We start from the raw sequence: 24056 nt of genomic DNA on the forward strand, positions 1-24056 counted from the left end.
TGAGGCCAGCCTGGTCTACAAGTGAGTTCCAGGACAGCCAGGGCTACACACACACACACACACACACACACACACACAACAAACAAAAACCAAAAAACCAAACCAAAGACCAAAAAACAAAACAAAACAAAAACAAAAAACAACAACAAAAAAATCTGTCTCAAAAAAAACTAAAAGGGGGAAAAAAACATTAGAGCATTACACTTGGTCTTTTTGAAGACAACGTATTTGGATGAAATGTACAGTCTGAAGTGTACAAGAGGAATCCTCAGAGCTACAGCAGTAGCCTTTTTAGCTGAGACACTGGTTCTTTCCTCATGGAAGGTTGGTTTGCATTCCCAATAGCCTTCAGGAGAACCCAGGGCTACATAAGGAAACCACAAATATTAGAAAAGGCCCCTTAAAGGAGGGCATGGTGGCGCACACCTTTAATCCCAGCACTTGGGAGGCAGAGGCAGGCAGATCGATGTGAGTTCTAGGCCAGCGCGGTCTACAGAGTGAGTCCAGGCCAGCCAAGGCTACACAGAGAAGCCCTGTCTCAGTAAAAAAGAAAAAAAGAAAAAAGAAAGAAAAAGAAAAGGCCCTTTAATAGAAAGCTATTGGCCAGGGCTCAACATAATTAAAGGAACATCACAACTAAGCATTAAAGTTAATAAGTTAACAGAAATATTAACAACTTGTACTGTAAGCTTATCACTAAAAATACGCTCTTTAGTCAGGGTGGTGGGAGGGTCACTTAAGCCCTTGAATTTGAGATCAGTGGATCCTGTCAGAAAAACAAAAACAAACAAACAAAAAACTAAGTTAAAAATAGGATCTTAAGGTGAAAAACTTAAAATTAACAACAGAACACACACCAAGCAATTGCCCCTCGTGTTTAGCTAAATTTCTTTGTAGTACAATCCTTCTGTCTCAAAACAGCACCTCCACATGGAAAGTCACACTTTCATGCATCAAGACAAACAATCAAATTCTCTAAAGAAACTGGTGTCAGGTTTCTGCTCAGGATGATCTGGTTCCTGTAGCATCACAGAGAGACCTTCATCCCAGGCTCCTCACCAGCGAAAGATGATCCTGGGACAGCACTTCCTGCCCCAGGACTTTTCATTATTGCAGATGAAAGTTACAAAGTGCTTAACCCAACAGAGTCCTGCAGCTGGTGTGTAAGTTAGAACAGCTAAACCTCCCATGACATCAACACAGGATATTTTTTTACTACATAGTAAATCCAAAATGTCTGCGTAGTCCACCCACATAATACTCAGAAAAATCTTTATGCAACGTAGTTTTAGATAGCCAGCACAGCCGTCAAGCTCAAACCTACAGTCTCATCTTTGAACAGCCCTTGAGTATTAGAGGCTCCAAATAACATACACACACTGCATGCACACTCCACACCAGACACAGCACACAGCACACACCACAGACACACACATACCACACACACATACACACTAGGTACATCACACACACCACAGACACACACATTCCACACATACCACACACACACCACACACTCCACGCACATATCACAGACACACATCACACACACACACCAGACACATGCATACACACACACACCACAGACACATAAAATACACCACATACACTCACCACACACATACCACACACACACCCCACCCCACAGACACATAAAACACAACACCACATACACTCACCACATACAAACACCACACACATAACACACACACACACACACTCACACACCACAGACGAACACACATATACCACACAGTTTACAGGCTGTTCTACTCTGTACTAACAGATTCATCAGAGATTTGAAAAAAGACACAAGCAGGCTTACCCCTGGCTTTGGAAGGCTGAGCTCCCCTGCCAGTTAGCATAGCCTTTTGCATTTACATTTTAGGACAGCCTAGATTTTATATATATATCCATCCCACTTGCCATCTCATACCTCATAAAAGAAGTAAAGAACTGGCGGCTTAAAGAGCATTTCTTGTGTACCAGAAGAGTCTTAAGTGATACTAGAACCACTTCCTCACCAGATAGCAACAGCAGAGGCCTCAACCCCTGTCCTCAGCCAGATCTATAAAAATATATACACAAAAAATACACATCAACAGCCATAAATACAGCCAGTAGCCGTCGTCATAACCCCATTAGTCATGCCTGGAGGCTTGACCTGACTACCTGACCCTACAAGTCTGGTTCTGAAGTCAACCAACTCGCTATCAATCATAATATTTATATAAAAAAAAAAGCCAATAGAGGATTCTAATAAATAATTGTGCTTGCTTGCAGAAAAATGGATAAAAAACAGGTTAAAAGAATCACATAAAATCTTCTTTTAAGACAATCTAGTGAATATTGTATTTTAATAAATGTTTTAAGAGCATATGATCTGAAATGAAAACTCATTTCACTGCAAAGATGGTTTCCTAGAGAAAAAAAAATTTTTTTTTCTTAGAAATGACCAAAGACAGGCAAGGAACTATAACATCATGGCTGTGACAGTCTAATTAATAAGCACCAACTTTTCACAAATGATGGACTCAATGCCCAAATGAGTTGCAGCTATAGTTTATGGGAGATGCACAGAAAAGCTGCGACTCCACACCGAGTGCACCACAGCTTCTGCACACCGCTGGGCCATCCTTCTGCAGCCCCTCCCTACCGAGCTGGCCCTTCGCTAGCAGCAGGCTCCCGCCCGCATCCGCAGGCCAGCTGTTTTGGCCTGCATCCTTGCTGCAGGGCGCGCCTTAGTCCCCACAGCCAACAGGAGGGGCAAAAGGGGTCGCCCCCAAAGGGAAGGCTGCCCCCTCTCACACCTAGGTGACCTGCTCCTCCCAACAGCACGTCTACACACAGCAGCAAGACAACGTAGAAGCAGCTCCCGGCGCCTGCAAAGGGCTGCCCTGGGCCTGGGTGGGGCCGGGCGGGGGCCGCAGGCGCCGGGTGGCCGTGCCAAGCCCCGCCAGCGAGAAGCCCGGAGGCTGCGATACTGCTGCATTGTGCTGCATCACGGCGAGGGCACCGTGAGCCATCCATCTTGCCAAAAACGCACATCCCCGCCCCAAAAGCCCGCACTGAATCCATTTTCTCTTCTGCTGAAGCACTCCCACACGTCCCTCTTCTCACTATCTGCCCAGGCTTGACGGCAAAAAATAACGGGCAATGTTTTCCATACAGCCTCTCTCCCATTCGATGGCAGCACCTGGCACCTCTCCTGTCACCAAAACAAAGGGAAGGCTCCCTAGAAGCAGCTATCCTGAGCCTTCCAGACCAATTTTCCAGGCAGGGCCCGAGGGTCCCCGCGCCCGCACGAACCTGTTGAAGGCTGGGTGGCAGGACGCTAGGGCGGGCCCCACACCCCAGGGCGGCTCCCCCAAGCCTTGCGCGGGCGCCGGACTGGGCGAGGCGGGGGCGGCGGGGCGCGCAGGGCTGCAGCAGCACAGCCCGGACCACGCCTGGCCGCAGCCCCGTTACGCACCGAGCCTGGAAGAGGCCCTGGGAGACCCCCCACTCCGCACCCACTGCTGTGACACGGCCCTCAGCGCCGGGTGGCAAGCGTCCTCACTGCGGAGCCCGCCGCGCCCCGAGGGCCGACTCCCCACCCCCACGGCCTCAGGGGCTCAAGGCAGCAGCGGCGTCATGCGCCCCGGCCCGCGCCCCTCCTCCGCCCGACCTCCCGCAGGCAGCCCGGGTGAGTTGGCATCCTCCTGCCTCGGCCCACGACCTACCTCCGGGGATGGGGTGGGGGCGCCGGGGTCCCGTCCTCCTCCCGCTCCTCGGCGGCCGGGCGGGTGGGCCGGGGAGGCGACTCCGCGGGGCTGGCGGCGGCTGGGGCCGGGGCTCACAGGACGGGACCGGTGGGCGCTGCTGCGCGGGGCTGCGCGCTCGCTCCGGGAGGAGAGGCGGCCGGGGGAGGGACTGGAGGAATCCGCAGCCCGAACGGCGACAGCTGCACTGATTCCGGGGGCTGGGCGGGCGCGGGGCGGGGAGGAGGGAGGAGAGAGCGCGCGGGGCGGGCGGGCAGGCGGGCGGGCGGGGAGAGGGGCGCGGGCGCGGCAAGGCTCGGCAGCGGGAGCGCGCACACGCCTCCCGCACCTCTCGAGCTTCCGTGGCTCCTCCCTGTCGCGCGCCCTCCGCTCTGCGCGCATCCCTGCTGCCCGGCAGCCGCCCACCCAGCGCGGGTTCGGGTGCGGCGCGGAACGGCGAGCGCGTGCACGCTCCCCAGAGCTCTGGCTTTTCCTCGGCCCTGGGCCGCGCTCCCTGCGACACAGGGTCTGGTCTGGGCGGGGTGGGTACGTCTGCAGCCGCCACTGCCGGAGCAAAAGGACAATGAGAGTGGGGGTTGTCCTTGCATCCAGCGAGGGCCAATTACACGTTTAATTTGAGGCTAATTCGATTATCGCCATGGAAAAAGACAGACTAATTTTCTCGGTTACTTGTGCAGCCTCTTCTCGCCCGCGATGTCCGCCTTTAGAACGCAATGGAGAACGAGTTGCATTAGGAGGTTTAGGTGCGTCATTTGCTTTTGCTTGGTTTGAGCTCAGTGATGATGTCCAGCTTGGAGACCGATGACGGTGACCTACCTCTATGAGGGAAGCTTTTGGGCGCTGGGACCAGTCATGCGTATTTCTTCAAGCGGTTAATGTATTCCTCCATGGTGATCGTGTTTTCACCTCCCCACCGCCCTAGGGTAGCTGGCAATACCCTACAAGTGGTTTATCCAACTCCTGCCTCATGGCCAAGCAGCAGGCTCAACTTTAACCAGAGGCCAGGTACTCTGCCCTTAACCTTTGCAAGTGAGGTCTCCCAGCTACTGTGGAGGACCATTAAGATGATGTGAAGATTGGAGTCTTTTCTGACATTGGACATTTTCTTGAGTTTATGTTAATTGCCCCTCACAAACCAGCCGGCTAGCCACCCTGTCAGCTCCCAGGCTATGCAGAAATCCTGTAACTGCTCTCATGGGAGGAAAAGGTTGGTGAATCATCATGACTGCGAATAGAAATGCTCTTTGGAGAACAGGGTCTGGAAAAACTGGCTTTCTCCCAGTTCTGTAAGATACCCAACACAGCACTGTGGGCTTTTTCAAGAGAAAATGGTCCTTGGCTTAAAAAGTCTGAGGCAATCTTCCCCAAAGATCTGCTCACCCGATGAAAAAGCAACCCGGGCTGATGGGTGCATATTTTAGTATTAAACAAAAATTGTCACAGCACACTGAAGATGATTATTCATTTTAGGGCTTTACTATCAGATTGCTTTTGATTTATATGCAAAAAGTCGAGGAAGGTAAATAATTTAACATGTTGATAACATAGGCAGAAGGTCAGTTCCTCCAAGGATAAGATTCTTTGTTCTTTCGAATTATTTGTTCACTTAAGAGGTACTAGAAATTATTTGTTGGGCTGAATCAAACAAAATCCACGTGGAAACCGCTACCTTTATTGGGTAATGAAGGAACTGGACTAGAAATCAAAGTTGCTTCCTTTTTACAGGTCTATTTGGGCGGCAGGGACAGGGCCTCTGGCATCACCCCACCCACACTGTTAATAGATCACCAATATAAACCACGTCAACACTGGGAAATGTCTCACTTTAAATTCTTTCAAAGCTATTGTGAAATGGTAACACCTAAATGCTTCCCTCACCACAGATAACAGGTACTTAGCACATCTTCCTTTAATGGCAGACTCATCTCCTCTTCCCCAGTCCACTCACACTTAAGGTTTACTTTTTCTTCAAAAAGAAGCCCCCCACACCAGCAATAGTCCAAACACAGGTGAAAGGCAAGGACTCAGAGTTGCACCATAAACACTCACCTCACCACTTCCAACTCTTTTGATGGAAAATAAAAATCAACCAGGAGAGACCAGCTCTAAGCCTGGAGACATTATTTGAGAAGACATGTCTTTAAAAGGCAAAGATTTAGGAAAACATATTGAAGACTTCGGTTAGTGATGGTGAGCACTCAGAATTATCCTCAAGTATCTCAGAAGCAGTTTTGTAGACGTTTATCTTTACTTTAGAGGGAAGGCTGATTTAAAGGAACCTAGAATTTATCATTATCGTGTCTGTAACATACTACTTTCCATTTAAAAACAAAAATAAAACCCTATAATTATATTTGGCTTTGTGTTCCAGAAAAACAATGTAGGGTTTATTTTAGCTTTTTGAGACAAGGATTCACTTTATTGCTGGTCTCAAACTCACAGCAATGTACCCAAATCAGCCTCTTGAGCACTGGGCTTACAGGCATGTGCCACGATGCCTGTTAGAAATATGTCATTGCCAGGCGATGTGAGTTTGAGGCCAGCCTGGTCTACAAAAGTGAGTCCAGGACAGCCAAGCCTACACAGAGAAACCCTGTCTTGAAAAATCAAAAACCAAACCAAACCAAAACAAAGAAATATTTTATTATGAAAGTGTTGCAGAAGGATTGGTAATTTAGCTCAGTACCTAGATTTGGCCTCTAGCAGGGATTGGGAGGCACTTAAAATCACAAAAGTTTGGCAGATAGAAATTGTCATTTTAACTCTCCATTTAAAATATGGAGGGAAATGTTATCATGTATTAATAACTGTAGAAGAAAGCTATAATACAAAATTCCAAATTCTTAGCATAGCACACAAGTCTCTAAATCAAAGGTTGATGTATTGCTTTATAAAGTCAGCGCTGGCTTACAGGGGCTTTCTGGGAAGCTGTCTTCATGTACCAGCTCAGCATTCCAGGGTACTTTAATGTTAGGTTACCTGCATGTCAATGAGTGCTTCCACTGTACCATGAGGAAAGCCTATGATAGGGGGCTAGGTACCAGCAGCTAACAAATGACACTGGCTCTCTTTCTCCCCATTTTATGCCAAAGTAAGTCATGTGACTACACCCGAAACCAAATCTGTAAACAAGAAGATAGTCTACTACAATCTATTTGGTTTAGGAAAAAAAAAGAATGCTACTCTAACCATCCCTCTGTTTTGTTAGCCCGGTAGAAGCTTTTATTATGCTGACCATAGCCTTAAGCTTTTAAATCAAAACAGATTTTTTAAAAACCTGAATAAATTTTCTTAATTTTTATTTATTCTTAAACTTGCCCCCCTTTTAACTCCTAGGAAGCTTAGGAAGGTTCCCCAACATCAAAATGTTTCAAACAGTCAAGTATGGAAGCACAATGTGTTCCCATCACATGGGATGTGGAGGCAGAAGGATTAGAGTACAAGGGCATTCTCTGCTACTTAGCAGATTTGAGGCCAGCCTGAGCTGTACGAGACCCTGTCTCAGAAACTTGTGATTTTATATTGAAAAAAGAAAAAAAAATCCTAGACATATGTTCAAACTACCATCATGAATGAATAGTTTCTTGAACCAAATGCACAATTGCTGACATAAAGTAACTTGTTCTTTGATTAATTTGATAAACATATTCTTAGAAGAATATGTCATAGCCTACTTGTTGTATGAACTACTGCTGAATGCTCACTTTCATCCAGGTGTGGTGTACACAGTTATAATCCCAGTACTCAGAAGCCCGAGGCAGAAGGATTGCCAAGACCCTGAACTACAAAGTGAGCTCAAGGCCAGCATGAGCCACAATGATCTCCCAAGCCTACAAACAAACAAACACTAAAAATAAAATAAGATGGTGATTCTTCTTTTATGTATGTCATTTTAAATTTTTAATTTATTTCAAAAGTAAAATCATTTAAACATCCTTATTTTGTATCATTGCCCAATAATTCCCTAGCTGCCAGAAAGAATTCTTCAGGCTTTTCAGATGTGCCTTCAGGCTTTTCATATACTCCTCATGAGAAAAGATTGATAACAGTTTATCTCCCAGATATGTGCTCACCGATTCCACCTGCATATTTTGAGACACCTTGATTCTAATTATTAAAATATAGATATAATAGTGTCCTTTGCCTTACAGAACCTTTTCAGTTTCAAGAGGTCTCATTTATGATTTGTTGATCTTAAAGCCTGAGCTGTTGGTGTTCTGTTCAGGAAGTTGTCTCCTGTGCCAATGAGTTCAAGGCTCTTCCCCACTTTCTCTTCTAATAGATTCAGTGTTTCTGATTTTCTGTTAAGGCTTTTGATCCACTTGGACTTGAGTTTTGTACAGGGTGATAGATATGGATCTTTTTGCATTTTTCTACGTGTAGACATCTGGTTAAACCAGCACCATTTGTTGAAGATGCTTGCTTTTTTCCATTGTATGGTTTTGCCTTCTTTGTCAAAAGTTAAGTGTCTGTAGGTGTGAATTTTTTTCTGGGTCTTCTGATCCGCCAGTCTGTTTCTATGTGAGTACCATGCAGTTTTTATTACTGTTGCTCTGCAGTACAGCTTGAAATCAGTAATGGAGAGACCTCTGGTAGATCTTTTACTGTACAGGTTTGTTTTAGTTAGTCTGGTTTTTTTTTTTTTTTATATGAAGTTGAGAATTGTTCTTTCGAAGCCTGTAAAGAATAGTGCTGGAATTTTGTTGGGAATTCCATTGAATCTGTAGATTGCTTTTGATAAAATGGCCATTTTTACTATGGTAATCCTACCAATGCAGATACTGTCAATAGAACAAAACATCAGCCTACAGACTGGGAAAATATCTTCGCCAACCCTACATCTGACAAAGGGAGGGCTAATATCCAAAATATATAAATAACTTAAAAAATTAAGCACCAACAAACCAAATAATCCAATTAAAAATGCAGCACAGGGACTAGAGAGATGGCTGAGTGAGTGGTTAAAAGCACTGGCTGCTCTTCCAGAGATCCTGAGTTCAATTCCCAGCACCCACATGGCCGTTCACAACTGTCTGTAACTCCAATTCCAGAGGATCCAACACCCTCACATGGACATACATGCAGCCAAAACACCAATGCAAATAAAATAAATAAATATATATTTTTAAAAAATGGTGAACAGAGTTAAGCAGAGAATTCTCAACAGAGAAGTCTTGAATGGCCAAGAAGCACTTAAAGAAATGCTCAACATCTTTAGTCATCAGGGAAATGCAACTCAAAATGACTCTGAGATTCCATCTTACACCTGTCAGAATAGCTAAGATAAAAAACTCAAGTGACAGCATATGCTGGTGAGGATGTGGAGAAAGAGGAATACTTCTCCATTGCTGGTGGGAGTGCAAACTTGTACAACCACTTTGGAAATCCTCTAGAGGTTTCTCAGAAAATTGGAAATAGCTCTACCTTAAGTCTCAGCTATACCATTCCTGGGCATATGCCCAAAATATGCCCCATCATACAAGGAAATTTGCCCAACTATATTCATAGTAGCTTTGTTTGTAATAGCCAGAAACTGGAAACAACTCAGATGTCCCTCACTGAAGAATGGATAAAGAAACTATGGTACATTTACACAATGGAACATACTCAGCTATTAAAAAGAAGGAAATCATGAAATTTTCAGGCAAATCGATGGAGCTAGAAAAGATATCCTGAGTGAGGCAACCCAGACCCAGAAAGACACACCTGGTATATACTAACTTATATGCGTATATTAGCCATATAGTACAGAATAATCATACTACAATTCACAGACCTAAAGACTAGTAACAAGGAGGGTCCACAGGAGGATGCACGGATCTCACTGAGAAGGGGAGACAGAATAGACAGAGGAAGTATGTGAAGAGAAGGAATAGGGTAAGAGAGGGAAATGAGGGAGGGGGCAGGAGGACAGAGGGCATCTCAGACAAACTGGGAACCTACAACAGGGTAGGCGCCTACGGGGGGGGGTCGCTCTAGTGGGGACCCCTACTAGCAGGGGACCTGGAGACTGAAGAAGGCTCCCCCTAACCAGACAGGGCTCCTGGTAGAGGGAGGGGGAACAACAACCCACCCACAAAAACTTTGACCTAAAATTCACCTTACATACAAGACGGGGGGGAAAAAAGGAAAAAGCAGAGATTGAGGGAATGCCCAACTAATGCCTGGCCACACCACGCAAGAGAGCCAACCCCGGACACTGTTAACGACACTTGCACATGGGAGCCTAGAACAGTTGTTCTCTGAGAGGTCCCATCCAGCAATGGATTGGATGGAAAGATGCTGAGACTCACAGCTAACCATTGGGCTGAGCACAGAGAGCCTTGTAGAGAGGAGTGGGAAGAGGGATTAGAAGGACCAGGACGGAACACTATCTCCACAGGAAGACCAACAAAGCCAACTAACTTGGGACAGGGAGGCTTGCAGAGACTGAAACACCAACCGAGGACCATGTATGGACTGCATCTAGGTCTTCTACACATATGTACCTGATGGCCAGCTTGGTCTTCATGTGGGTCCTCTTGTAAAGGGAGTGGGGGCTGCCTCTAACAAGAACTTTCTTACATGCTATTTGATCACTTCCCTCTGATGGCGCTGCCTTGGCCAGGCTACCTTGGTAGAGGATGTACATAGTCCTGACTCAACTTGATATGCTGGGACGTGGGGGTGCGGGGGGAGGGGGGCACTCCCTTTTCTGAGGAGTAGAGAAACAGAGGAGGGAGGGGGCTATGACTAGGATATAAAATGAATAAGTAAATTAATTTTAAAAACATAATAGCGATTCTGAGCTACTAACTGTTCGATGGAAACTAATGATAGCTGTTTCCTGGAATCCCTCTTAGGCAAGCAGCAGTTAAGAATGAAAACAAAGAAGCTCCAGGTACCAGGAGTTTTATGGTGACATGTGGCTAGAGTAACAGGACCCTGGCTTTTAGGTTCATTTAGTTTTAATGGATTAAAATGTAAATTTAGCACTTAGAAAGTACTTTCCTCACAAAAGTCCTGGGTTTGATCCCAGAACAACAAAACTTAAAAAGAAAAAGTGACTTTTTTATATTTAAATTTTTATGTTTTATTTGTGTTTAGTAAACTTTTCAAATTAAATCTATTTAACAGTAAATTTTATGAATTCTATAGTAGAGTTCAAAGACTTCTTAGTTAAAAGAGAACTAAAATCTCTCTTGGTTTTGTTGTTCTTTTGTTTTGTTTTCCTGAGACAGGTTTTTCTGTGTAACAGCTCTGGCTGTCCTGGAACTTCACTTTGTAGACCTAGCTGGCCTCAAACTTACAGCGAACCAATTGCCTTTGCCTCCCAAGTGCTGGGATTAAAGGTGTGCCATGACCCCTGATTTTTTTAATTGCATTTTATTTTGTGTGCATAGGAGTCCATTCTGTGAGTTCTGGAGATCAAATTTGGGTCATTGTTCTTGGCAATGAGCACACTCACCAGCTGAGCCATTTCACTAGTGTTCAATTCTTTTTTTAATTTAATAATTTACTTATTTTTATGTGCACTGGTGTTTATCTGAATGTCCGTGTGATACGGTTTGTGTTCTGGTGTCAGATCCCATGGAACTGGAGTTACAGACAGCTGTAAGCCTCCATGTAGGTGCTGGGAATCGAACCTGGGTCTTTCTGGAAGAACAGCCGGTGTTTTTAACCACTGAGCCATATCTCCAGCCTCTCAATTCTTAAAATTTAGACATGTGAAGTGACACTACTAATACAAAGGTATAATAACATCTATTTTTAAAAATTAGCCTTACCTTTTTATATTTAAGATGCAAGCTGTTGTACTTTTAAATTACGTGGGGGGGGGTTGCATTTACCGTCCCCTTGGACAATGCTGTTGTAGATGTTGCCAAATGAGATCTTCAATAATTGAATCTCCAGCCTCAGGAGAACTAAAGGAAAGCAACTGCAATTTAGAGTACGCTATAAAGTAATAAGTCCAATTAGAGGTCAGATGTCTAAGTCCATGTTGTCTTACGTGTCCATCAGCCTCAGAGGCTGTGGAGTGAGACATGATGCTTTTCTTTGAGCAGAGACAGTGTTACTCCCTGGAAGTCTGCATAAAACTATGGCAAGGACAGAGCCCGTAGCTTCCAGGTAAACCTCTGTCCTGCCTTCTTCAAGTGTGACACAGGTGGCTGGCCAATGTAAAAGATTCCTGCCTCAGATTCATTAAAGATATTGCAGAGACTCAAAGAGAATGGGGGGAAAAACATTTCTCTACAGATAGCAGCGAAGGTCCGGGGCAGCATGTTGGAGTATTACTCTATCTTGGTCAGTGGTTCTCAACCTTCCTAACACCGTGTCCCTTTAATACAGTGCCTCATGTTGTGGTGACCCCCCTACCATAAAATGATTTTTGTTGCTACATCATAGTTGTAATTTTACTATTGTTATGAATCATACTGTAAATATCTGATATGGGACCCTGTGAAAGGGTTGGTTGTTCAATCCCAAAGAGATCATGACCCCCAGGCTAAGAACAACAGATCTAGATTGAGACCTTCAATTCTGTCTGCTTTGCCACCTAAATAACATCCTTGTGTTGGGATGACCTAATTTCCATCGTACATCTTTAGATGTATATTTGGATACATGGCCACAGGATAAATGTGATGTCTCTCTGTGAGGAGACAAGTGGAACCCCACGCCAACCACCGGCTTGCTGCTTATGGTTTACAGGCTATTCTTTCCTGAGTTCTCCCTTTTGCCGAGGGCAGGCGGAAGCTTGAGTGCCCTCTCACTCTGCCTTAGGTAACAGTGGCTTTCTGTGTATCCCAGACAGACTTGACTATGAGATTCTCCTATCTCGGCCTTCTGAGTGTTGGGATTACAAGCATTAGTGTCACTACACTCCAACAAAAGTTGTTTCCCAAAATTTGAAAAAGGAAATAAGATCTGAGACATTTTATATACATTTTTGATATAAACATATGTAATGTTAAAGTGTGGTCAAAGATACTGTTTCCCCTCAACTGACATAGTTTCAATAAAACTGTAAGAAAACTGGTTTTTTAGATGAAGGCTGTAGGGATGGAAAAAGTTTTAAGCACCTGGGTTCTTAAATGCTTATGTTTCAAACAACCCAACTTGAAAGTCATCCGCTCCTTAGTAAGCGCTGCCAAAGTGGAATAAGAAAAGAAAAGAAAAAAATCTTAAATAGCAAATCCCCTTGTGTTCAGTGAACAGAAGGGTACTGTAGTTTGTTTTCTGAAGGAGGCAGGAGGTGGCTGTGGGGTGAGGGGTGTTTGTTTTTATGAGGGCTGCTTTGAAGAGCTCTTCTGAGGCCTTCCCAGGAGTGGCCAAGCAGGAGTTCTGGGTAAACACAAGCCTGTCTCAGCTGCACTGACGGTTGCACTTTCTCAATCTCTTCAAAAGGACTTTGAACCTGAACAAGCTGAGAAATAACCCATACATTGGGTCTCAAATTGCTAGGGACTGTGTAATATAACAATATATATAAACGAACATTATATATATATGTGTGTATGTGTGTGTTATATTATACAAATTATATATATAATGTTTTACATTTTATCAAAACATATATGTACAATATATGTTATATATAAAATGTTCATGTGTCTTGCTGGTTAACAAAATTTGAAAGAAGCCTGGGATTTTACCCATTGCATGGGAAGACAACACTGTCTGGGGTGTAGTGTAGATTCTGTAGGAAGCTAGGAGAGTTGCTCACAAACCACTTCCTGATTGGTCTTAGGTATTGCTATAGGTTGTACCAGTTTTACCCATCAGTAGGAGAGGAATCAAGCTTTCTCTACTCACTCCTCAATTTATTTGCCCTCTGTGAGATTTGAGAATTAGCTACCTGCTCTGTCCCCATGAACTTGATTCTCCCTGATCCTCAGAAGGAATATGGCTCCTGACCTCTCATCCCAGGGGGCAGTGACCTTAGGCCTGCAACCCACCAGAATCAGATGTTATGAACAGAAGAATTTCACCTTCCCAATGACAGCTCTGCCTTGGGGATTTGTGCCCTAGTGTGAAGGTACGGTAGTTCTTCACCCCCACCTGAAAATCTAGAAAAACAATCATCTATTTTATTGAAAATGTTCATTGCCACAATCAGATTATTTCTCTTTTAATTGTAGATTTTTCTTCAGATAGGCGATCCTCTCACTTTTTCAAATCAGGCCCAGGAAGATGGCCAGTTCTCAAGTGTTTGCCATGCAAACATGAGGACTTGACTTTAACCCCCCAGAACTCGTGTAAAGTCAGGCATGGCAGCAGATATCTGTAATTTCAGTGTTCTACAGAGAGATGGGAGGTAGAGACAGGAGAGTCTCTGGGAGCTCCTGGACCAACTAGCATGGCCTACCCAGAAGCCAATGACAGAGGGATCATATTTCAAACAAGGTGGAAGGAAGGCAAGGACTTATACCCAAGGATGTCCTCTGCCTCCATATACATGCCATAGCGTATGTGCACACATATGTACATACAAGAACACAGACACACAAATCAGGGCACTAGGAAGATGGCGCCATGGGTAAAGTGTCTGCCACTCAAGTACAAAGGCCGGAGTTTGGATCATCAACACCCATGAAAAAGCCACACATGGCAGTGAGTGCCTGTAACCTTAGCAGTAGGAGATAAATGTAGGGATGGAGGATGGGGGATACTGACAGACCCCAGGAGCTCAATAGCTAAGTAATATAGCTGAAACGGCCAGCTCCAGGTTCAGTGAGAGACCGTGTCCCAAAATTAAAGTGGAGAACAGAGGCAGACACGACATTGTCCTCTTGTGGTCTCCACATGCGCATGTGCGGGTAAGCATGCCTACACTCGTGTGCATACAAATGAATACAACACACACGTACATGCACATGCACATCAAAATAATGTTAAAGATATGTACCCTGGCCTGGGAAGATGGCTCAGTGCTGTGCACGTCTGACAACTTGAGTTCAGTCAGAACCAGCTCCACAGGTTCTAGCCGCGACATCTACACCATGACACGCATTTCCACTCCGCCACCACCACCACACAGCATATAGACATACACATAATAATTAAAATTTTAAAATGTATGTGCTTTTATTTACTTTATCTAACACCATTTCAGTGCACTTCATATCCCTCCCATTCCATATAGGTCTCTATATTTAAAGCCACCTTAAAAATGTTTTAAAACCACATTTGTAAATTGTTTAAGTACCATTCCCCCAGGGCACCAATCCAGTGTTTCTTTGGGCATATATATAACAGAACCAAATGTGCTTCTTACTACTTTTTTTTTTTTTTTTTACTTCTTGCTTGGCAGGTAGCATGGGGTAAGGGTTGTTTTGCCCCTTGCTGCTTTTACTTATGACATTCTAGAGAGCTTTTGTCAGCTCCGATATCTTGTTCTTTACTATTATAGCTGCATAGTGTTTCATGATATGCCGCTCATTTATTTCTTTGCGTTATTTTCAGTCTTTTGCTTTTATGAACAGTTCAATGAAAGGTTTCTGAACAGAGATTTCTGTGTTCGGACATTGTTCCTTCTAGTTTCTTGGGTGTATACAGCTGCCTGAAGGGTCTCTAATAGACTTACATACTGGTAGAGATGTCCATGTAACTGCTTTGAGAAAGAGAAAACCCAATGGTCAGCATGACTCGATAATCTTAAGGGTGTAGTAGTGGTACATATGCCCTGGTGGCAACCAACAGCTCTCTAATTGAATTTAAGACCCCAACAACTCAGTGGTAGTGAAGTCATGGTTATTGGAGGAGAATCTACAGCTAATTTGTTAAAGCAACAAAATCTCTGGCAATAATCTATAAACACGTTCTCTTATACCCACAAATAAGTATCATGTTCATTCCTCATCAAGGAAACTTCTCTTTGTAACACATAGTGATCACTACAGAAAATTACAATTAATCAAAGTGTAGAGTTGTGGAGCCCAGCCCTAATGGATACATCTGCAAGACACTCCTGTAGCTAAATATCAGGGAATATTGCAAAAGATGGAGAAGAAATATTGTAAGATCCAGAGGATCAGAGAATATGCCATAAGATTGTCTTTTAGTAATATCAGAAACTCACCAATGTGATTGCCCAAAAATAAGCTAAACAAGGATAACACGTCAAATGATACAAAGAAAAGCCCATGGGGCCTCAGCCCTACAGCTATAGAAAGAACTACAGAAAACTGAGGAAAGCTGGCAATTGGGGAGGTGGTCTTCCCCAAGGAAGAGCACAGCAGCTTTGCTGTCCAGTGTCAAATGGTCAGCCCTGAAAACATAAATTCAGGTAGTATTATAAGGACTGAACGGGTTATATTTAGGAATACATATATGCGCGCAATAACACTAAACAAGAGGCCATGAATTTGAAGGAGAGGGGGAGGGGCACATGGGAGGATTTAGAGGGAAGAAAGGGAATGGAGAAATGTTACAATTAAATTATAATCTCAAAAATAAAATAAAGGAAAAGAAATAAGAAACCAGCAGAGTATGGTGGCACACACCAGTAACACCAAGACTCAGGCCACTGAGACAGCAGGATTGAAAGTTAATCTGAGATACATAGTGAGTTTGAGGCCAGCCTGAGTGAGTACATTTTAAAAAGCCGACAATCAGACGAGCAAAACAGTATATATAATATAGAAGTAGAAGGGGACCACATAGAAGAGGAGGCAGGGAAGGAGTCTAAAGGGAAGGGAAGAAAGAGTAACAAGGGAGAGTAATGGATGAAGAAAAAAAAAGTCAAAATATTCCATGTTTTCTTCTTCCTGGGTTATGACTTCAAACTTGTATATATAATATATATGAATGTACACGTGCACACCTATGCACACATATGTGGGCGTGGAATCACAAGGAGACTGCATGAAGGGAGAAAGGGAACCAGTAGGAGAAAGAGGGAGGAAGGGAGGATGGAAAAGGTGGTAGGAGACTGAACATGAGCAATACACAATGACATATGTGTATGAAAATGTCATGATGCAGCTCATTATTTTGTGTGTAAATGTTTGAAATTCATTAAAAGAATCAGCTAAGAGGTAAATGTTTCATTTCTCAAATCACTTACCCCGATCCCTTCTTCCTCTTTGTTCTGGATGATTCAGGAAGAGTGCTCCTCTGGGAAAGCCTCGCAGGGCTGTGCTGGAGAAAGGCCAGCGGGTGTGTCCTGCCCACCCTCGTGCTGTTTCTCTCTTTGCGAACATAAAAATGCCCAGAACAGAAGACATCGACTCTTTCTGTTTTCCTGTGGACTGCACTCCATATTCCACATCTGAGGGAAGTAGTGTTTGCTGTCTCGGTTTGGTTTTGGTGTGGGTCTTTGTATATGTTTCATGTGATTTTTTATTTCTTTGTTTTTGTTTTTTTAAATGTCAAAATGGAAAATCTTGGTTGGTTTCCAGAGTAGGAACCACTCAATTTCTCTCCTAGCTTTTTTTTTTTCTTTCTTTCTTTCTTTCTTTCTTTCTTTCTTTCTTTTTCTTTTTCATATCCTGAGACAAAGGAGATATAGGGCATATCAGTTTCCTCAGTGTCCATTAACTTATTATTTTTTCCTGTGAACTTAGCTTCTAATTAGCAAGTGACTTAACATACAGTCCGATGCTGAAATCTCATCCCTATAAAACAGTGTCTATGAGGAACGCCTTCACCCTCTTCTGGAAGTCCTTGTGAATATAAAATTTACATATGTGCTGTGGCTAAACCAAGTCAAACTTTTATCATGAATAACTTAAACACAGGAAAATGATACTCTTTAGCTATAATATCTGCCTATGAGAAGACATTTTAAGCAGGCGCTGTTACATTTGATAAACTGAGTGGAGCTTCCATTTCAACCACAAGGGTATATTCAGCAATGCTATTGGTGTTGGTTTAATTTTAACAGATTGACCTGCTTGTAAGAGAACAGTGCTACTAACACCTGGTCTCATTTAGCCACACTTAGGCAAAACTTCAAACTCCAAAAAACATGTAAGAGTACTCATAGAAGAGTTATTTCACAGTTTGGGAGATGTTTGTTAGCAGTTTCTTCGGGTAACAGCTTTGGCTGGTGGGTGTTTTCCTAGCAGAGTTTTTGCACTACTTCGCTGAGGTTTTTTGCTTGTTTGTTTGTTTTGTCTGTTGTTGTTAATGAATTATGGGCCTCCTCTTTTACCAACTGTTTAAGACCAGAAGGTACAATAGCATCAGGTTGTTGTTGTTGTTGTTTTTTGCCCTATATCTACATTAGCAGAAACACAAAAGAACCACACAAATAAAAGATATCTATTTATTTAAAATCTTCCACAGGCCATAGTGAGTAATCTGTAGCAGCTCAAATGTTGGTGAACTGATTGGAACAGAGAAGAATTCAGACCAAGCATGGTGCTTATTGTAAAACACACAAGCAACTACCTTAGCTTAGACACTTAACTACTGATACAAATAACCCATGTCTGTAGTACACACTTGATTCTGTATAAATGCTTTGGAATGTTCCTCAAGCAATAAAGGCTCCCACCTTAGAAAACATGGGAATTTCAGTTCTGTTGGTCATGGACGTAGATAGATATTCTGTGTTTGAGTGTGGGTTGAAAACTGGATTGTAACCCTGCATCACCCTCCCTGTGAGCTCAGGCAAATGAAGTCAGCTCTGTGCTTCTTTATCCCTCAACTTCTATGTCTAGACTGTTCCAAGTCCTTAGGTATCCTACACAGTGATCAGGATGACGTGAGACAGGGGGCCAGGCAAGTACCTGGTTAGGACTGAACTTCTGCACAAACTTTGCACTGGCTGTCATGGTGACGTTTCACGTTCTGGGTCAGTTCTCATATGTTTAAACATTTTCTTGTGCCTCCTGGAAATCTGAAGTCGCCATGGAACACTGCACAAAGGGTCATCAGCACTGCAGTTTACTAAAATAACTGAGGCCTATTTATAAACCACAGGAAATTGTTCTTGCTCAGGATACAGTCTGAGTAAGGAATTTGAAAACTGGAAAGCACCATTGATCATCCATTTGTTTTTTCTATTTACTGCCTCCCAAGCTGGCCTGGGGCATCCATAAGTTTCTATCATCTCTGCTCATACAGTTCGTGAGATGGCTTTGTCATTTCTTCAAACCTTCATCTCCTTAAGGGCCAGGTTCTACTGTTCTGAGAGAGAAGGTTAAAACTTCTGTACCTTTTTGGTAGCCACCCCCTACCAGGATCTCTCTTCTCTTCTCTCCTCTTATTCTCTCTTCTCTCTCTCTCTCTCTCTCTCTCTCTCTCTCTCTCTCTCTCTCTCTCTCTCTCTCTCTTCCATCCCCCCCCCCACCACAAGTCACTTTCAATCTGCAATACATCACTTAACACTTGATTAAGCTCTGTCCTACACTGTTCTAGTCTTTTGGCTCCACATAAAGTTCTATTTCTCCTGGAGTTTCTGATGTTTCCAAAACTATAAACTCCTTGAGGAAATGTCCTGCCTGATAACCAAAGTGAAGCCTGTGAACAGCACTGGTCATCTTCTGGCAAAGGCTAGTCGTTTTCAAATGGTCTGTAGCCAAGGTAAAGAAGACCACGGAGAGCAGTAGGCAACATCTACTACAGCTTGAATCACTGTGGTTGAGTTTTGATTTAGACACACTGGTGTTGTAAGCTGGACCCTACTTTCTACCCTTCTCTCTGAGGAGGCTCTGGAGCACCCTTGGGGTTCACCCTTTCTCCCCTACTCTCTTGCCAGCCAATGTTCTCAGGCCTCCTACCTGGAACATAACCAGTACCCAAATTTATTGGTCAGGCTTTTGTTGCTAAAATGTACTTAAGACAAACGTCTTAAAAGGCAGACACTTTAATTTTAGCTCACAGCTCCAGGAGTTTCAACCCACTGTCAGCTGGCTCCCTTATTCTGAGGTCTACGGTAAGACAAGAGATCGTGATGTGGGGCACATGATGGAACAAAACTGCTCACCTCATGGTAGCGGGAACACAGAGGAAAGTCTGAGATCTCAGTATCTCCTTCAAGCGCACAGTTCAAAACCCTAGCGTTCTTCCATTAGGTCCCATCTCCTAGAGGTCCCATAGCACTCCCACTTGGTGACCATGCCTTTTGCAAATGGTCTTTGGAGGACATTCTGGAGTCAAACTAACACCAATTTTCTACATTTCAGTCCCTTGAGACTTAAGCTCACCGTATCGGCTGAGGCAACATCACACACCCTTCCCAAAATTTGAGCACCCTGACCTCACCCTGGGATTCCCAACCCATTAGAATTCACTTTGTTTCATATTGGAACCATCCTTTTGATAGTATCCCTTTTCATCTACTGCCGCCGCATAGAGGAATGACTGAACACCTAAAAGTCTCTAATGTTATTTCCGATTAACAGAGACACATTCTTCGTGACAAGTAAAACTCTTTCTGCTTCCAGTTAATTGCAAGGAAACAAGTATCTTAGAATTTCTGTTGCTGTGGTAAAACACCATGACCAAAAGCAATATGGAGAGGAAAAGGTTTATTTCATCCTACACTTCCAGGTAACAGTCCATCACTGAGGGAAGTCAGGGCAAGGAACTCAAGCAGACCAGAAACCTGGAGGCTGTAACTGAAGCCGAGGTCATGAGGGGATGCTGCTTGCTGCCTTACTCCCCATGGCTTGCCCAGCCTGCCCTCTGTACCATCCAGGACCACCTGTGCACTGCCCACAAGATGCTGAGTTCTCCTATCTCAATCACTAATGAAGAAAATGCCCCACAGGCTTCCCTTCCCACAAATCAGTGTGATTGGGGCATTTCTCAGTTGAGGTTCCTTCTTCTCAAATGACTCCAGCTTCTTCAAATTGACAAAAAAAAACTAACCAGGACAGAGTAAGGACGACTCTGGTGGTGTCTCGAGAGGCACAGGATGCACGCCCACTCAGAGCATCAGGGACAGAGGCAGAGTGGCTGTGCCAGATTATTCTCAGGGGACACTCTGAAGTGGGGCTGTGGAATCTGGAGCCTTCAACCCAGGCAGCACTCACATATTGTTTAATGAATGAATTGATTGATTGATTTAATCTACTGCCATCATTTTACCAGGTATGGTAGAAATGTTTATTAAGTGAGTAGAGGTCTTGACTTTTTTGATAGTTAGTTGCTTTGTCTTTTTTCAAACAACAACAACAACAACAAAAAATTTTTTTTTAAATTTTTTTGGCTTTAACTCCCAGTGCTTTCTTATGTAACAAAAAAGTCAAGCAAAGGACATGCCTTGGCTCTGCATGCACTGGGCAGGCTGCCTGCATGATTACAAGGGCTGGGAGCTGGACGTTCTTTGATTCTTGAGTATTACTATGTAATTCCTCCTCAATGTTAAACCTTTTTTTCTACGCAGAAAGTGACTCTCTGAGCAAGTCAGTATGAAGTCTGGTCCATTTTTTATATTCAAGGGTTAAATAAATCTTAATGACTTATGGTAAGAATTCTGAATATGATGGCAAGACTCTCCAAACCAATTCTCCTGGTCAAATATGATAACTCATCTAGCATGTTCTTGTCTCTCTGCATGTCTGAAAAATAACGGGGATTGGTCCTATAGGAGCTTTAACTTCCCTCCCAGCTCATAACTTTCCCAGCTTTATAATAAATCCTGGTTGATTGTAGGCACTAGTTTGAAATCTATAAACCAGAGAAGTTATTCTAGAAATCTCCCATCAGCTGCAGTTATAATTAGAACAGTAGCCTTGATAGGAAACAGTCTTTCTCTCCTGTACATAATCCAGCCTAAATAGCATAAATACATGCGAGCAGAGGTGCAAACAGTTTAGTTAAAGGAGAATTTCCTATATTAATGTTTCTCAAAATTTACATCTTAGAATAAATACTATCCTATCACATACACCAATGCAACTGTGCCTCAGTAAAGTCTTTATAAAATGATGTGAATTTGCATTTAGAATTTAAGCAAAGTTTACTTAATGCATTTAGTTGTTTTAAATCTAGAGTAGTGTCCTAAATTATTTTATATTTAATGGTAAATTTCACTTTGTTTGTTTTGTTTTGTTTTTTGAGACAAGGTCTCTTTACATAGCCCACACTATCCTAGAACTCATTATATAGAGTAGCTTGGCTTCTAACTCACAGAAATCCTCCTGCCTCTTGAGTTCTGGGATTAAAGACATACACCACCATGGCCAGCAAATTTGATTATTTTTAAAATATTTCTTATTCTTGTTTTATGGGTAGATGTGTGTGTATCTGTATGTGGATATGTGCATGTGAACGCAGGTGCCTGTGGAGCCCGGAAACATTGGATCCCCTCATACTGGAGTTGTAAGCTGTCTGAGGTGGGTGTTAGAAAGTGAACTCCAGGCCTCTGGAAGAGCAACAGGTATTCTTAGCTGTTGAGCCATCTCTCCAGTCCCAGTGATAAATTTTAGAAGTCCATATTGTTCATCTTAAGAATACTAAGGAATATAAATTTAGGTGGCTGTTTAGATTCAGATTTAATATATTTGACAAAAAAAATCACATGACAATTTTTTAACATGTTTATGCTGTTATTTTTAACATTGTCTTTATTGCAACTTTAATATGTGCCTCATATTAAAGATATGCATCAACTGTAAATAGAAGATGCTGTAAATGGAAGATGCTCCCAAATGCTACCCTCCCAACATAGCTAGTACTCACATTTCAGTGAATATGCCCTTAGATTTTCCCGTGCATGCAACAGAAATGAAATTATTTCTATATTATCTTGGTTATTTGTTCTTTTGAGTTATTGCTGTGTCTTGCAACACTTTCTGTAAGTGTGCATATCTACCACAGCCTTTTAATGGTTTGTTTTCAGTTTACTGTTTGTATCCGCATGGCAACCATGATCCATGCACACTTGTCTTTGTGTGCTTGTCTCTGGCTTGTATCAGCATAACTAAAACAAAGCATCAATTTTAATAGATATTGACTGCAAGGGCTGGAGAAATGGCTTAGCAGTTAAGAGCACTGGCTGCTTTTCCAGAGGTCCTGAGTTCAATTCCCAGTACCCACATGGTGGCTCACGACCAGCTATAATGGAATCTGATTCCCTCTTCTGGTGTGCATTACAACAGAGCACTCATATACATAAAATAAATAAATAAATATAAAAAAATAGATATTGGTTACAAAACTTATCAGTTAGTACCGTCACCATACTACATGAGAATAACTGTCCTCTACCATGTTACCTTGGGCTTTCTTCTCCTTGATTTCTCCTTTTTATTTTCTGTTTTCTTTAAGACACCTACTAGGTAGCTAAGGATGATCTCGAATGCCTGCCCCTTCTTCTGCCTGTACTTCCCAAGCGCTGAGCTAACAGGCCTGTGCTGCTATGCTTGCCTTCTTTCTACTTTTTCTAACTTTGTTAAGATTTCTTTTTTACTTGTATTTCTTTTGTGCGTGTGCTTGTGTGGATAAGTGCACGCTCCACGGTGACTATGTGGTAGTCAGAGGACAAGTTGCAGCCTTCTCCTTCCACCATGTGTCTTCTGGGGATGGAACATTACCTTCCAGGCCATTTCTCGGCTCTCTTTATACTCTTGAATCTGTGCCAGTTAGAAGTGAAAATTGCTACCTCATCAACATTCGAACTTGACTTTTTAAACTCTGAATGAGGTGGGGCATATTTTCATACATCCATTTCCTGTTTTTTTGTTCCTTTTTCTGAACTGTCTGTATCTTTTGTCTATTTTTTCTCTAGTGTAATCTTTCCTTTATTGGTTTCTAGCCATTTCTTTTCTGTGTGGGTTATTATTATTTTACCCAATTAACTGAAGCCCAAACATCTTATGAAATATATTTAAAAGGATATCTCAAATTTGAGAAAAGCCCTGTTCAAACCTGCTCTTTGAACCTCCCACAAAGGAATGGGGATCAGAGCACTTGCTGGATTTCAACCTCTTTGTAACAGCAGAGCATGTCATGTGCTTAGACCCACTGCTTTGCTCCCTAATGGCTTCTCAATCAATGGCAGCCAGAAGACTGTGCTGTCAGATTTCCAGGGGGCCCAACTTCTATCTACAAAAGTCTCCTCAAAGATTCTTTTGTTTTTATTTTGTATTGTCCTCTTTTGTCATAGTTTGGGTCATATCAGTGCAGTGCATCTGACCAAGAGAGTTGGCTTCAGAACTGGAGAGATGGCTCAGCAGTTAAGAGCACTGGCTGCTCTTGCAGAGGACTCAAGTTCAATTCCCAGCCTCCGCTTGGCACTTCATAACTATATGCAACTCCAACTGCAGGGGATCCCGTGTCCTCTTCTGGCCTCTGTGGGGTACCAGCCAAGACAAGCATGAGACACACAGACATACAAGTACCTAAAACACTCAT

General features: G+C 43.1%; 2 protein-coding genes across 3 annotated transcripts in view; one reads left to right on the forward strand and one right to left on the reverse strand.

Moving 5' to 3' along the window:
- SPTBN1 (spectrin beta, non-erythrocytic 1) overlaps window positions 1–3943 on the reverse strand; it is a 159406-nt gene extending 155463 nt beyond the window's left edge. Inside the window, exon 1 of one of the 2 annotated variants that reach the window (XM_084800103.1) lies at window positions 3723–3942. The gene's annotated coding sequence lies outside the window, so the exon portion shown is untranslated. Of the gene's footprint in view, window positions 1–3722 lie in introns of both variants that reach the window. The other variant, XM_084800105.1, reaches the window with a different exon arrangement.
- Window positions 3187–24056, forward strand: part of LOC311607271 (uncharacterized protein) — a gene marked incomplete at its 5' end in the record, with an annotated part of 210828 nt that continues 189958 nt past the window's right edge. The window contains one exon of the mRNA XM_084798947.1: window positions 3187–3685. Within this exon, the coding sequence (XP_084655073.1) occupies window positions 3187–3685 (499 nt within the window). The remainder of the gene's footprint in view (window positions 3686–24056) is intronic.

Source organism: Acomys minous (assembly GCF_964271855.1).
Source record: "Acomys minous genome assembly, chromosome: 10".
In the NCBI taxonomy this organism is placed as follows: domain Eukaryota; kingdom Metazoa; phylum Chordata; class Mammalia; order Rodentia; family Muridae; genus Acomys; species Acomys minous.